At 40.4% G+C, this 16593-nt stretch overlaps 1 protein-coding gene across 1 annotated transcript in view; it reads right to left on the bottom strand.

Moving 5' to 3' along the window:
• Nucleotides 1–3979: 3979 nt before the first annotated feature.
• LOC126185217 (protein lin-7 homolog C) overlaps nt 3980–16593 on the bottom strand; it is a 59023-nt gene continuing 46409 nt past the window's right edge. Inside the window, exon 4 of the mRNA XM_049928100.1 lies at nt 3980–6251. Coding sequence (XP_049784057.1) covers nt 6096–6251 — 156 coding nt within the window. The 3' untranslated portion in view covers nt 3980–6095. The remainder of the gene's footprint in view (nt 6252–16593) is intronic.

Genomic DNA, 16593 nt, shown 5'->3' with positions numbered 1-16593 from the left:
GGAGAGGAGGCTAAGTAGGGCCCCTCTACATTCAAACCAACACCCATTTCAACCAGGTAAATCATGCGAGTCAGCTCTCCACCAACTCGTTGGGAACGTGGAGAAAGCACTTCACTTCCAAGAAATAGCCCTCTGCATCTTCCTGGATATCGAGGGGGTCTTCAATAACACGACTTCAATTCCATGGTGAGGGCAACAGAGGTGCATGACCTAGGGACCACTATATGCAAGTGGACCAGGGCCATGCTTAGTGGAAGGAAAGTAGAGGCTAGCTTGATGAATGAAAAGATTGTAATTAAGACCACTAGAGGCTGCCCACAAGGAGGAGTTTTGTCCCCTCTATTGTGGAATCTAGTGGTGAATGAACTCATTGAGGAATTAAATTCCAGACAATGCTTCTGCCAGGATACGCAGATGACCTTGCCATAGTAATACTTGGCAAATTTACTGACACAGTTAGAAATATGGCACAAGGAGGATTGGACACTGCGCAAAAGTGGTGCATTAAACAGGATCTGTGAGTTAATCCTAAGAAGACTGTTGTGATGCCATTTACGAAGAGACATATTCAATACTCAAGATGGAATCTAAAGCTCTTAGTTGAAACTCCACCTGTGAAGGGGACAGTGAAATATCTAGGGGTAACCTTAGATGAGAAGCTAACATGGACCCCTCACATTAAGAGTATCTGCTCCATGGCAAAAAGTACTCTAGTGAGTACTAGCAGGGCTTTTGGCAAAAACCGGGGCCTTAGCCCCAGGGATTTGCACTGGATATACACCCCAGTGGTCAGACCTAGGATTTCCTATAGGGCCATAGTGTGGTGGAAGAAGGTAGAACAGCGGGTTGCAGCTATGGAGCTTGCTAAGGTGCAGAGGTTGACCTGCTTAGCCGTAACAGGTGGAATTAGCAGCGCACCAACCATTGGAATGGAAGCCATGCTGGACATGCCTCCACTACACCTTTTGGGTCAAGATGGAGGCGGCAGCAGCAGGGGCATACAACATACTTAAAACTGGCAAAAACTGGGTCTCATTCGGGTATCCAGAATCACACACTAACATAGTGAGTGAGGTAAATATAGGAATGGCTGGGGAAATGCCTGCTGACTATATAATAACTCCCTACTGCTTTGACAAGCCTTACAATATAATAACTGGAAGCAGTGGGAAAAAAACAGATCGACACCATATGGGGGACATTGTTTGGAATTTGCAGATTTTTGTGCTCGTCACGGCATCATGCATGTCACGACCCCTCCGTTCCATCCACAATCAAACGGTGAGGCTGAATGACAGGTCCGCACATACAAGGCTCAGATGAGGAAACTCCTGACTTCTTCTGCTGCTGATGATGCGCTTCTCCAATTTCTGGCTTCTTACCGTTTCGCCCCCATGGGCGACCACAGCCCGACTGAGCTCTTACATGGCCGACAGCCCCGCACACTACTTCATCTTCTGCGGCCTTCCACCTCACAGCTGCAGGTGCTTTCGCTTGGCCGGTTCACTGCCGACGACCTTCTATGGGTACGGGGATATGGCAGGCGTCTGACGCTTGTATGAAATCCAGACGGACACGGGTGTTGCAGTGCGTCATTCAGACCAGCTTCGGCCTCGTGTGCCGGCAACGCCTGTTCCGAATGCCGCTAAACCACCTTCGGCTCTACCTGACGCTCGGAATCTTGGTATCTCTCATTACTCACAACGCAGCCCTCTCACCGTCATCTCGGTGCCAGTACAACAACGGACGCCACCAGGAGACGTGCCAATGCAGGAACCAGATGACCATCATCTGTCAGAGCAACTCTACTCGCCTCCCTCTCCTACGGATGCCGACACACCGCCCATGTCTCCTGTTATATCAACCGGACTTGCCGCAACGGGCAGATTGGTGCACGGGGCCCCAGCAGATTCGACCCCTACGTCTCCTGTCATCTCGACCCATTATCATCGGGGACACTTCCGTCCTTACGGGAAGCCTCCTCCTTGAGACTTTACGGCCAGTCAAACAACGCCTGTGGACGTTAGCAAGCTACAGGCCACCTCCATCAAGACCACTGCAAAAATTTCAAAAGAGGAAAAGTGTTGTGACTCGCCGATCATTCAAAGTGCCGCCATGCAATTACACGCATCCTCTACATGCGGCGCTGTCTGCCAGCCATGCAGCAACCACGCCACCTCACTGGCCAGCCAGCCAGTGGCCGCTAGACTTGGGCAGTGCTCATTTGAATGTTACCGTGTTCACATGTCTTGCTTTGTCAACGTGCTCAGTGACTTCCATGTGTTGTGTCGTTTTGAAACATGTGTGTTCAACTTGACATTATAACATAAGAGACCCTAAATGTAGGATCCGTGATGAGGGTGAAGAAACTGCATCACACCTAATCTTTGAAAGCATGCCATTGTAGAGTAAAAGATACAGAATCTTTGGTACAACTAGACCCGAAGAAATTGTGTGTAACATAAAACTGGTAGAGGGCATCGATTGGCTTTACTAGATACACAGGGAGCGATACCGCACAATAAACTCAGTTTCAGTATGGGCAGTGGCGGGTTAGACCTAAGCTGTTTTAGCTTCCCTCTTAAAATCAAATCAAAGCAGTGCATTAGCACTCTCAGCTACCCTGGTGGGTTAAAAATAACCAGCACTTCAATTATCTATCATGATGTCCAGAATGGATTATTCCACCAAATGCAAGATAAGGAGAAAATAAAAATGTACCCAGTATCTTGTTATGAAAGTTACGTGACAAGGCACCACCTAGTGCACATATTGCTCACTTGAAATCTACTGCCAAGCCTGTTAAAGAGTTTTATGTCAGAAATGGAACAGCTGTGTTCATAGAGGGTGCATGAGTATGCTTGGCTTATATATTTTTTAAATTGTACTTCTTGCAGATTTTTCATTTTTTCTCACATATGATAAACCAGAATGTAGAGTACTTGAAGAAACTTGACTAAAGGAGCTTCTTTATTACTTTTTCAATAAAAAAGGATGAACATATTTTTCACTAGAGCAATTAAGAAGTGTGTAAATTAGAAAAAGAAAATGAATCCAGCATAAGGAAAAATGGAGCTCCTCTGTGAATAAAACTGTTCCACTTTCAAAATATGATGCACGAGAAAGCACGAGTGTGCTATTTACTTAAGTGTGATTAGCACTAGATGCTAGCTTTTGGATACTTTCATATGTAGCCACAAGGTATGTTTTTATTTCTCTCTCTTTATATTGCATTTTGTAACATTTTGTAACTGTATTTAATAATAATTTTGTATTTTTGTAATTTCCTGGGTTTTTTAGTTCTGATGATGACTCATTAAAGTATAAACTGGTTAGCTATCATAGATGTAGCAAATGTGATCAAGACACTTCTTAGTAAAAAGTGCCCTTCAAACTGATTACATAGTCCGATTTCGCAAAATCAAATCTTATTTTCCCCACATTACCTACATTAACAAAATAAACCTTAAAAAGGTCATAAAATCAGAACAAAGTAATTTACAATAAAATACAATAACATTTTTATTTACTTTATTAAAGACATTTCTCAGTTATATATAGTGAGCATTCACATTCAACCTTACATGCCAGTTGAACAGATACAAAATTGTATGTACCATAGAAAAACACGTTGAAACAGCATTTGTCTTACAGAACACATTTTCTCCAGAAATTATATTCCTCATGTCACTTCTATTTTATAAGAAATACCCAACATTGTTGAAATTAGTTCTGATTGTAAAATATGTGGTGTAAAGGCAATAATGGGTTAAGTACTGTGAATACCATTAACGAGGCTTACCAACGCGCGATCTCTCTCTCTCTCTCTCTCTCTGCGTGCGTGTGCGCGCGATGGAGGGAGGGGGGAGAGGGAGAGAGGGAGGAGGGAGGGAGGGAGAGAGAGAGAGAGAGAGAGAGAGAGAGAGAGAGAGAGAGAGAGAGGCGGGGAGGGGAAGGGGAGATGGAGGACGGGGGGGAGGGAGAGGGGGGGGGGGGGAGAGAGAGAGAGAGAGAGAGAGAGAGAGAGAGAGAGAGAGAGAGAAATTCATAACATTTTAACATTGATGATTTCTACATTACAACAATCCAGTACTTCCATCATAGAGAATCAAAGGATGTGCTGATTACAAGGAGGTTGATCGAGATTCTCTTGTAGGTTTCTCTATTGCTACAAGTTCTTTGTACTAAACAAAACCTGTAGAAGACAACTGTAACATTAAGTATAGTATTCACATTAATAAATTTCCACTCTTTATTAACATACACCAGTTTTTCTATAAAGAGAAAACATTTACTTATATGGTTTAAGGACTAGAACACAACTATACTTACATGAGAAACATACATGGCAAGTACAGCCTCAGTAGTAAAAAAAGGGCAAGCTTCCTTTAGACAAATTAAATACTGTAGACAAAGTTTTTTTTTTTCGGACAAAGACTATTCTTTTTTAGATGAAGGCACAACATATAAATAAAGTTTACAAAGAAAATTTTTATAGATATTTTAACAGTTATAGGTAACAAAACATATTTAAAAAACAGTATTAATATCTTGTAAAAACAGTAATACTCTATTATGCACAGATGTGTGCAACTTGACCTGTGTCCACTTACAGCTACATTATCTTCCAGCTGTTCAACAAGCATAGAAACTGATTTGGCAAAATTGCGAGTATGTCTGTCTCAAATATGGAACAAATATAATTATGAATGAATATTCAAAAATGCAAAATATTGAATTGTACAAAGATCTTAACAGTCTGAAATGAAATGGGTTGACTGCTAAAAATAAAATAAGAATCAGATAGCTGAATGGAAATTAAACATATCCAGGAATTTGTAGCCATTCCATGGATCATCATCATCATCGTCATCTGCTCCTACTGAAAATGTATAACTGAACACATTTAAAAAATACTGAAATCATGAAATTACAATGCAATGAACACCCTTAGCTGCTTACATACGTCAACGGGGCCAGATGAAAATGTGTGCCCCGACCGGGACTTGAACACGGGATCTCCTGCTTACATGGCAGACGCTCTATCCATCTGAGCACTGAGGACACAGAGGATAGTGCATGACTGCAGGGATTTATCTCTGGCACGCGTCCCGCAAAACCCACATTATCAACGTATTGTCCTGCACTACATTCGTAGTGCCCCCGCCCATTATACTCATTACTCGCGGCGCGTTGCCGATTCCCGTAAGAGTTTGGGCACTGTTTGTGCATTCGCACAGAAGAAGAAGATGGTCAAGGTATCTGTTCTTTCGGACATGTCCGAAAGAACAGATACCATCTTAGTATATATACTGAAATCATGATATGGTTCATTTTCAGCGTAAGTGGCATAACCTATCTTCTGGAAAATATGAGGCAGCAAAGAATGAGATCTTGCATCAATATTAAATGACTTTCTGTTTACAAGTATCAATTACAAATTAAATAACTATACAGTGCCAACAGAAACACAGCTAACATAAAGTAGTTACCACGCATTCGTTGTGCAAAACAGTAATACTGAGGAATGGCTGCCTAGAAAATAGCTTGAATATGTATAAACTGAATAATGGCTACACCTGGGGCTACAGCTTTTATAACTGTCTTCTATTAATTGACCTAAACATTTATAAATACTTAATCATTCTGCTGCTAATATTGGAACAATTATCTTAATTTGAACAGTGATTTTTAATGTGGCTTCATGTAATCAAACCATAAATTTTTAATAAGCATGTGTATACACTTACATCATGTACACTCAGTCACATCTAATAAATGACCTCTTGATCTTCATCCACTGTGAGATTATCACAAATAAAAAGAGTAATAATACATGTTTAGGATGTGAAGTTCATGGCAAAAGTTTTGGTATCAGGCTTTTGTACATAACACAGTCTCTTCATGCAAGGACTAATTTTTCTTTTTCTATACTTTAATTAGTATTAATACTCGCTGTTGTACTGAAGCTACCCTGGTTCCCAGAAAGAGGTTGAAACATTCAGTATGAATTTATCAATGCTTGAAACTGATTGCCATATCAAACAAAAAAAGCATTTTAATTTGTTCTCTTATACTTAAATCATTGTGTACATTTACTGGAACTGACGCCGACGTGCTGCTCTCTGCTTATCAAAACGCATCTCCATCTCTTCCAGTACCTTTGGTGTGTACCTCACAACCAGTTTCACAGAGCCCTGTGCTTGCTTAAGCAATTCTACTGCTTTCTCATGGTTCTCACCCTCCACACTCTGGAAATTTTAAAAAAATAATAGACTTAGTAAAGGTGCGAGATATATCTCACGCAATGTGTGAAAATCCTACATTCAGACATCAGTAAGTAGAAGCACAACAGCAGAATTACTGTCTAGTGGTTTGCTAATGCTGTATTTTACCATTTGATTTCTTCTACTGAATAAAATAAAAATTCACAGGTGGAAAAAACAACTTTGCACCAAACACCAAAAAGAGCTAACTTGAGAGATGATCCTTTTCTCTCTTTTGCCTCTCTTCTTTCTTGTTTGTTGCTAATATCAGCAACTGTTTGTCTGTTGTGTGTCTGAGGAATTATCTTCACTAGATAGGTTGCATATGAACTGTAATAACAACATGGGGCTACTCATCATTTTATAGTTTTGAGAGACAACTTGATGTTCTAGAATGATGTTCAAATTTAGTCAGATTATTTTTATTACAAAATATATGACTGGAAGTTCTTGCTATTATACTTCTTGTAACACAAGTAATTTGTCTTTAAACGTGAACATTTTAGGTTAGTCTTTACTAAGACTATTGTGAAAGTCAATTGAAACAACAAATTACTGTAACCCAGTTACGTTTATTATATTTTCTCAATTTCAGGAGAGTATGTTTGTATCACCAGATGCATTTATATAAATTAAGAAGGAATTTTGTGTAACTTGTAGTACTGTGTTGCTGTGGCCATAAACTGCTTTTTATCATATTTACATCACATGCACTTTTTACAAAAAGAACTAAGAAAATATGACACAAGAGCCTTTAAACACCATCTCCACTTAGTTCATTTCATAGTTAGCGCATGTGATGTAAAAACAGCTAGAAAGGTGGTCTGTGGTCACTGAAAGACACAGCTAAGTCATCCAAAGGTCTTGCTTACTGTACTATTCATCCATGCCTTCTCAACTGAATTAAATGCGCCTGATGGAGATATAATCCTCCAAAACACATATGGAAAATATAATAAATGTGATTGGTTACAGTAATTTGTTGTTTCAACAGACAAAATAATCTGCATTAACAGAACTCTTGTTTCTAATTACATGCAATAGGAATGAATTTTCAGGCTTTCAAATTTCAATTTAACTGTGGCATGTTTTCCATATTCTGATACTACAGTTACTCTCACATTATCTAATGCTTCATTCAGTGTATCGTTTTGCTTGTGATGCCTTAATTATTTTCTATCAATACTACACTTTTAGACTGAGACCCAATTCACAAAATAAAGAAACGTGATCCAGACACCCTAGCAATCTAGAAACAGATTTTTTTTCTTAACTACACAGTTATTATTTCAACATCACAATATACTATGAAAAATGCAAGTCTGATGAGCTATAGTTAGCAACACCTTCACCTGTCCATCCTCTGCTCAATACCTCTTCTCTACACGGGTTAGCCTTGCTTCATTTAATTGAAACTATATTCTAGAAGGGTATAAAAAAAGCTATGAGCTGCACATAAATTTAAATTCTTTAACAATTTGTGAGAGAGCAAGATGCTATGTTTTAATCATTTAATCCAGAGGCTTTGATGTTTTTATATTATCCTCTGTTATACAACTTCCTTCAAGGAATATTAGTGTGAAGTGTATACTAACTGTACTGAAATTTCCATGATGCCTGAGGGATCACAAAATGCATTCTAATACTATCTGAAGTCTCTGAGAAAGTAGACAGTAAGGGATGAGATGAGTGTGATAATCTGGAGTTTTTAATTAATTCTATCAGATGTACTGCATGAAAATAATATTAAATAGTACAACTCAAAGTGTTACCTAAACTATAACTAATTACTGAGAATACACCCATATTTACATAAATATGGAATTAGTGCACTAGGAATCATGGAAGTCACGCAGTGAGAAAACTCAAACTGAATAATTCTAAATTATAGGTGCTGTTTGCACTCCAAAAAACTATTAAATTTCAAGTTTGCAGTGGTACTTTATCTCAGGGAAGTGATGGAATATGTGTGTACCCACAACTTTGTAGTCCAATACCAAAAACATAAGATATGGTCGTAAGTTAGTACAAATATGATAACGAAATATGAACTCTTTGAGGTTTCTAATTTTTTTTTTTTCCATACATCGTTTTACAGAAGTGACAGCCTTCTCCATAGCTGATATCTCTAAAGCCTGTTAGTGGAATGGCTGCTAACCTGGGGATGGTGAATTCTGATGGTAAAAATAGTTTTCAGCATTAGTATACAGCCAGAAAAGGGAGGGATAACTGATAAACAGGTTAAGTGTCTTATCTCTTGGAGTGAAAGCATCCATTGTCAGATAAGGACAAAATTTAGTGACCCATGGGAGTACATTATCAGAACTACCTCAATTATCAACATCAACATCAACATCAACATCAACAACAACAACAACAACACAAACTCATCAGTTACCTACACAAAACATAGAACTATGATACAATATACATACCTTACAAATTATAGGTTCTGAATTGCCTCTGATTGACGAATCTTAACTTAAAAGGGACTTCATAGTCGACAGTGGGAAACAAAATTTTTGTATTTAATGAAAAGAATTGCCAGGCCTGAGAAAACATGAAAGTTATGATCAGTGTACACCATCCTAAAACTGTGTACTGAAGATAGAGAAAAAAAAAGAAGTGCATGTTAAACAGCATTTCAATGCTACACAAATATTACCAAAGTGACACTGTGCCATGTGGGCATATGAAGACTCTTCTAAACTGCTAAGTGAAATGATTGCTAATGATTATTGTTTATGATTATTGTGTCTTGCTTGTACATGGTTTTGATTCCTGATTAACTGTTGATAGGGCACATTTTGTTTCCCAAGAACTCCAAATGCAGCTTCAAATGATACTGACAACTAGAAAATGTTCAGCCAAAGTCTTTCGAGTTTACTGACTGGATTGTGGTCATAATTTGTGTGTGTGTGTGTGTGTGTGTGTGTGTGTGTGTGTGTGTGTGTGTGTGCAGTTTCTCTTTGTAATTAGAGGACTGGCACTCAAAACAAATTTTTGCTAAGTATGAAGAAGTGAAACACTTTACACCAAAAATCAAGGTGGCTGTTGTAGTACTGAGAAATTGCAAAAGGCACAGACAACACACATCAAAGAACTATCACTAGTTAAAAAAGGAGAATCCAAAAGTCATTTTTGAAAAGGCTGACATCACATATCTGAAGAAAGTAGCAAAGATGAAGTGAAAATAAAATTGCAATTTACCATGATGAAAGTTAACATAGAAAACAGTTTCATAAACTAAAGCTGCAACCAGTGCAATGGATATAAAGAACACAGTAATCCAAGAGCTTTCAACAACAGATTCAAGCTGCACATCGGAACCTTGGCAGACAGAGATGCTATTACTACCTTCTCTACAGGACCAGTAAACTTGACCAAGCTCCATCAGATCAGAAGCACGATAGGGAAATGAGACACTGTAAAAAAGCTGAAGAGCCTCAGACTCTAACTGAAATCAAACAGAACAGGTAAGTCACTGACCACAAACCAAAAAGGAGAGCAGAAGTTTTGTTCTATGTCAAGAGCAGGCAAATACAGAAGGGTAAGGGTCTATTAAACATGGCCAGTTCAAATGTATGGTGAATAATGGTACCCCTTAGGGAAACTGCAGCAAGGAACAGGACAGAACACCAGGTGAACACACTGCATGTGTCTGGAGACCTCACTCAACATGTTGAAGAGGCTATTCCAGTAGGCATTGAGAGAACAGAGTGAAACCAACTGTCGACTGTGGTGTGTGTTGGAAAAACAAAGCCTGTTGTCTGGGCTCCAAGGTCATACTTGGGTCATTCCAGTGCCTGGCAGAGAAGATTGAGATGACTAGCCTTGTACAAGGAGTTTGAACAAAGTTCACAACTTGCAGCATTCTCTTCAGAACTGATTGTGGCCCTGTGGTTCTGAGTCAAGTGGAAGGACAGAACCAGACACTCTGAACATTCTGTAAGAAGCTAACATGATACTTCCTGGATTTGTGCCATAGGGCTGAGAAGTGTAGGGTCCCTCTAAATGGGTCAAGTGTGCACTACACATCAGAGGCTGCTATCCATGTAGCTGACAGTGTGTGGGGTGCACACAAGGGTTTTTTAGATTAGGCGACTCTCCATCCAGTCCAGATAACAATAACTGTAAGAGACCCAGGAGCATAGGTGTAAGATCCAAAAGAGTGTGCACTGACCCCCCCCCCCCCTCCCCCCGATGAGAGTATTAAAATTCCAGTAGTTAACAACTGCAGTAACATTAGCAACAAAATACCAGAATTTGGAGCACTTCACAACAGCAGAGAACTATGGCTCCAGTTTAAAAGAATAGTTGACAATGCATTGGATAGATATGTAACCAGTAGAACAATTTATAATGGGAGGGATCCTCCATGGTAAACAGTCACTGTAAAAAAGCCTTCTAAAGAAACAGAGACTACCACATAATAGATGTAAAACAAAGAGTAGCACTGGTACAGAGAGAGATGCTGAATAAAACCCGTTTCGCTGTCACAAGAGAAAAGTCTGAAGCCTTTAAAGATTACTGTAACAGAATATTTTCAAATGATCTTTCAAGAAACCTAAAGAACTCCTGGTCATATGTAAAGGCTGTTAAAGACACCAAAGTTAGTGTTGAGTAACTGGGGGATGGGACAGGAACTGAGACGGAGGGAAGCAATGCAAAAGCTGAAATGCTTTACTCTGTTTTCCAATTTCCTTTACAAAAGAAAACCCAGAGGAATTGCTCTGATTTAACATTCATTACACTGAAAAGATGAGTGACATACATGTTAGTGTCAGTGGTGTTGAGAAACAGCTGGCATCGTTAAAATTGAACAAAGTTCCAGGGCCCGACAGAATCCCTATCACATTCTATACTGAATTTGTGGCTTAGTTAATGTCTCTTCTAACTATAATCTATCACAGATCCCTTGAACAAAAAACTGAGCCCAGTAGTTGTAAGAAAGCACAGGTTACAGCTGTTTACAAGAAGGGTAGTAGAAACAGTCCATAAAACTAGTGCCCAATATCCTTTCTCACATGACATACTGAAAGCTTTGGATCAAGGCAGTCAGATAGATGCGATACTTCTTAGTTTCTGATAAGCTTTTGACTCAGTACCACATATACGCTTATTGTCTGTTGTATGATCCTGTGATGCATCAACACAAATGTGAGGCTAGATTGAGGATATTTTGACAGGGAGGATGCAGCATGTTATCTTGGATGGAGAGTCACTGTCACATGTAGATGTAATTTTGGGTGTGGCCCAGGGTAGCACATTGGCAATTTAGCTGTTCGTGTGATATATTAATGACCCTGTAGAAAATATTAATAGTAACTTCAGCCTTTTGGAGAAAATGAAATATTGTCCAAAAAGAGCTGCATAAATATTCAGTCAGATGTTGATAAAATTTCAAAGTGTCAGAGATGTAAAACTGTGCACTTCAAAAATGAAAGAAAATGTAGTATCTTATGACCATAATACCAATGTGTCACAGTTCAATACAGACAATTACCTGGATGTAACACTTCATAGGGATATGAAATGGAATGATTACACAGGCTCAGTTGCAGGTAAAGTAGATGGTAGACTTCAGTTCAATCGTAGAAAACTGGGGAAACGCAATCAGTCTACAAAGGAGACTGTACAAATCACTCGTGCAACCCATTCTAGAATATTGCTCAGGTGAGTGGTAATTAGAAGCATCTACAAAATATCTTGAGTGTACTTAATAATTGATGTGTTTCCAAGGCCAAAAACTGCATGTGAAAAGGATATTTCAATAAATATCTGTAGACAGGAATTATTTTGTCAAAGTTCTTCAAAACTATCTCCCCTCCTAGTATGTGACTGTTAATCAACGCCAAAAAACTAAACTTTAAGCTAAAATATGTGAGTGAATTTGACCTGAAGGTCAGTTACAAATGTTAAAGCATGATATAAGAGGCAAACATCACTGACAGATTAGGTCTTAGGCCTGGTCTGACTGGCCAACAGCTGCCTAGAAGACACCACAAGGAGCAATTTATGAAAGTGGGACATGTGATCAGCATGTCACCAATCCCTCCAGCTGTTATTGGCAGTAGATGAATCCTGATGATGCCGCTGTTTCTTTATTGAAGTAGCTCCTCATTTGGCCTCACAAGAACTGAGTGGACCCCGTACCAGACCACCCTACCTTAGAAAAAATCTCAGGAGGTAACTGGAATTGAAACCACGTTCTCCTGCAGCAATGCTAATCATTTGGCTGTGGAGGCAGCCACAAATGTTAAAGCAACATGCAAAAACATATTTAATAAAATAATTGATAGATTAGTGATTTGCTGCACACAACATTAAAATGAAACATCCACTCATCGAAGACAATATAAGAAATCAACAAACTACTCGTTCAACCAAATTTGATCGAATATCATCAACAAAGAGTCTCGAAACTGGTAAACAGACTGTTTCACCATATTACTAGCACTCTGCAGGCGTATAGCTGGAAATGTGTCAGAAGGAGAGCAAAACTCACAAGGATTGCAGTACACCACCACTGTACTACTCTGACCTGACAGGGGATTTTACCGAACAACAAAAAGTAACATAGTAATGTTCATAAATTATATAAATTACATCACTAACAGAAATTAAGACAACAATTTGGTCAAATCTGAAGCATTTATGACTACAGGGAAGTGAGAAATTGAATTATATGACAACTAAGGAAAAAATTGTAATATGATAACAATAAAATCTGGAAAAGACGGAGTAACATAAAAAAAAAAAAAAAAAAAAAAAAAAAAACTGAATATTATGCGGATAGGTGCTATTTGCTACATTTCAAATATATATGTGTATATGTGTATAATACTGTTTCCATTACTAACAAAAACTGATGAGTACAGAAATATATCCAAAAGACACACTGATAACTTTTTAGTTTTTAGATTTATAAATATAACAGAAATTCCTGACTGGAACAATACTTTCAAAAAAGGGAAAGGCAACCATCCAGCTATAGCAGAATGATTTGTGGAGTATAGAAACACATAACGGAAAACAATAGTTTCAGAGCTCTTGTTCTTAGTAAAGGTATGTAGTTCCAAACACATAACAACATGAACACTGAAATGTACACTTCTACGACCACAGTGAGATTGATTATTGGAAGCAGTTGTGTGGGCTGCTGGAGGTCAGGAAGAGCTAGGGATAGATATACAATGCAAGGACAGGTAGCAGAATACAGTAGGGCATGTCTTGACAAATGACTCAGTGGCTGCACAAGATGGAGGGAGTTCAGAGGGTGGAGCATATAACAGCTATATAGTGAGAGAGGGGTGTGGGGGCAAGGGAGGTAGGAAGAAAAGAAGAGGAAGGTGGAAATGAAGAGGACACACACACACACACACACACACACACACACACACACACACACAGGGGGGAGAGGGAGAGGGAGAGGGGAGGGGGAGGAGGGAGGGGGGGGAGGAAAGGGGGAGGAGGGAGGGGGAGGGGAAGGAAAGGAGGATGGGGAGGGGGAGGGAGAGGATGGGGAGGGGAGGGGGAGGGAGAGGGAGGGAGAGAGAGAATGATGACAGTACTCCATCTTGACAGGTAAGAAGTGCTGTGGAAAGAAGAGAGAAGGAAAAAGGTAAAGTTAGGCAGTGAGAAACAGGTTAGCAGAGATTTAGAGGATTGTGAGAGTATAAAGTATGCTGTAGATATAATGGCCACCTCTATAGTTAAAAAAAAAAAAAAAACTTGTACTGACACAGAGTCTGTAAATAGCCTGCACAGTGAAGCAGCTGAGTCATTTGTATTGTGGCATGCAGCACGTTTGACGACTGGATGCTCAATATGCAGTATGCCACAGTTTGGCGGTGGCCATACATGCAAGTGGATTGTTGCTTACTTTTCATGCCCACATGGAATACTATGCAGTAACTGTAGCTTAGATGATATATAAGGGGAGTTCAAAAAACAAGCTGGAGGCATAATTACAGAAACCAGTACCTGTATGTTAGAAGTATTGACCCTGGCTGTTGAGACACTTGTCCCACTGTGCCGCCAGGCAATGAATGGCTGTATCATAAAATTCCCAGGGCTGCAATGTTAACCAGTTCCGCACATACAGCTGGACTCGTCATCCGAGGTGAATCGTTTGCCCCTCAGAGCCTTTTTAAGGGGACCAAAACTGGCGTATTCACATGGAGAGAGATCCAGACAGTATGAAGTGTGGCCGAGAACCTCCCATTTGAATTTCTGCAGGAGTGCCATGACTGTGTTGGCCATATGAGGCTTCGCACTGTCGTGGAGCAGAATGACTCCACAGGTGAGATTGCCAGGTCATTCTGATTTGATTGCTTGGCGGAGGGTGTTCAAGGTTTGCGAGTAATGTTGGGCATTCACTGTTGTCCCGAGCTGCAGGACGTGAATCAGAAGGGGGCCACCTTGGTCAACGAAGAACGTCAGCATAACCTTTCCTGCATTTGTGTGGATGGCCTTGGCTTTTTTTTTTGGTGGTGGTGACCCTGGATGCTTCCACTGGAGACTGTCATTTTGATTCTGGTTTGAAGTGATGACACCATGACTCATCTCCAGCAACCACTCGTGCCAGGAATTTTTCCCTTCCCAAACATAGCGCTGCAGATGAGCAAGACAGTGGGCCATTCAACATGCTTCCTGGTGTAGTTGAAGACTGGGGCACCCATTTGGCACAAACTTTGTGCATGTGCACTCGGTCCTTCATGATGAATGCTTCCAACACTCAATCAGACCATGGCAGCTTTGGCTTTCACTGTCACTCGGCGGTCCTGGGTAATGAGTGCACCCACCAGCTTGACAATGTCATCAGTAATGCGGTGTGGTGCTGCACACTGTGTATCATCAGCTAACGACACCCATCCTTACCTGAAGTGCTTGTAACACGCCTTGACCCTTACAAGGGACATGCAGTGTTTGCCATACACTTGTGACATTTATCAATGAATGTCCAACTTCTACTCCTTCCACTGTTAGAAAACGAACACCACCTCTTTGCTCTTTGTTTGATGCCTCAATGTCACTGTTTGCAAAGCAACTGGCAGCGTTGAACGATTGATGCACGCTGCTGCTGCTAGCTCTGTATAGTCACATGACGTGCACACCTGCCCTCTAACGATGGGCTGTGAACTTCAATGCTCTGGTTGGAACCACACCTCGTCACACGAGCCACGATATTACGCTGTTACTGTTTTGCGCATTCCAGACTCTGGCTCATTTCTTTTTTTATGCCCCTTATATAATATGGCTGCTTTCACACACAGCAGTGTCTTTTATTGGATAAGGAATGTCTGTGACTGGACTGCAGCAGGAGGTGGTGGGTGGATGTTGGTTGGTTGGTATTGGGGAGGGAGTGGGGGGTGGGGGCAATGGACCAAATAGTTAGGTTCAGTCCCTCTATTAAGGAGTGGTGCATCCAGAACTAGAGATGTCCACCAAGAACTTTTTCTTATCTAGCCATGAGATTCATAACAGCAAAAGTGAGAAGGCTAAAAACATGATGAACATCTTTTTTATTATCAATAATAAAAGCAAGGTGAGGAAAATAGGGAAGTCAGTAGGTGGGCAGCCCCAGGGCTCTACATGCGACAGGAAATGTCCACCCAAACCTGTCCCACCCCTGACGCATTACAGTCAAGAGCACCCACTATTCAACAAAGTGCAACACACAGAATAGAAAATCTGATGTGGCAAAAAGGAGGTAAACCAAATTCAAAAGTGATCAAAACAGAGTAAAAGAGGGATGGAAAAGCAGCTTGGTCAAGGAGGAAGGATCAGGGATCCCTCAGACCCGGCATACAATGGGAGGCGCTCCACACCCAACCACCCTGCCCTTGCTCCAGAGGTAGACAAAAACCTACTAAACGAGGAGGTATTCCACCATGATATGAGCTACTGTCTCTCAAATCTCCACAGCCATAATGAGGGCGTGGCTCGTTACACAAAGAAAAACTATGGGTGAATCTGATGAAACCAATGATGAGATGACATAGGACTGTGGATTTCTTCTGGGAGGAGCAGAAGGAAGTGCACCATGCTGCACTACAATCCTCTATTGTGCAGAGTTTATTACATGGGCACCATATAAAATTCTATTTCCAAGCATGCAGAGATATCACTTGCACCCGCAAATCCGCACCTGGGATTGGCAAAATGAAGGAGGGTGGGAATCAGGACGACAACACCCCTCATATGCAAAAAAGAATAGAATACACGAGATGATCTGGGAATTGTCAAATGACAATTGCATTGGAGAGCAAGAACTGGTAGTGTTGAATTTGAAGAGGGAAGGATCCCCTCTTTGGCAATGAAA

The sequence above is a fragment of the Schistocerca cancellata genome, chromosome 1, assembly GCF_023864275.1.
Source record: "Schistocerca cancellata isolate TAMUIC-IGC-003103 chromosome 1, iqSchCanc2.1, whole genome shotgun sequence".
NCBI lineage: Eukaryota > Metazoa > Arthropoda > Insecta > Orthoptera > Acrididae > Schistocerca > Schistocerca cancellata.
This window is presented reverse-complemented; position numbering and strand designations above follow the sequence as displayed.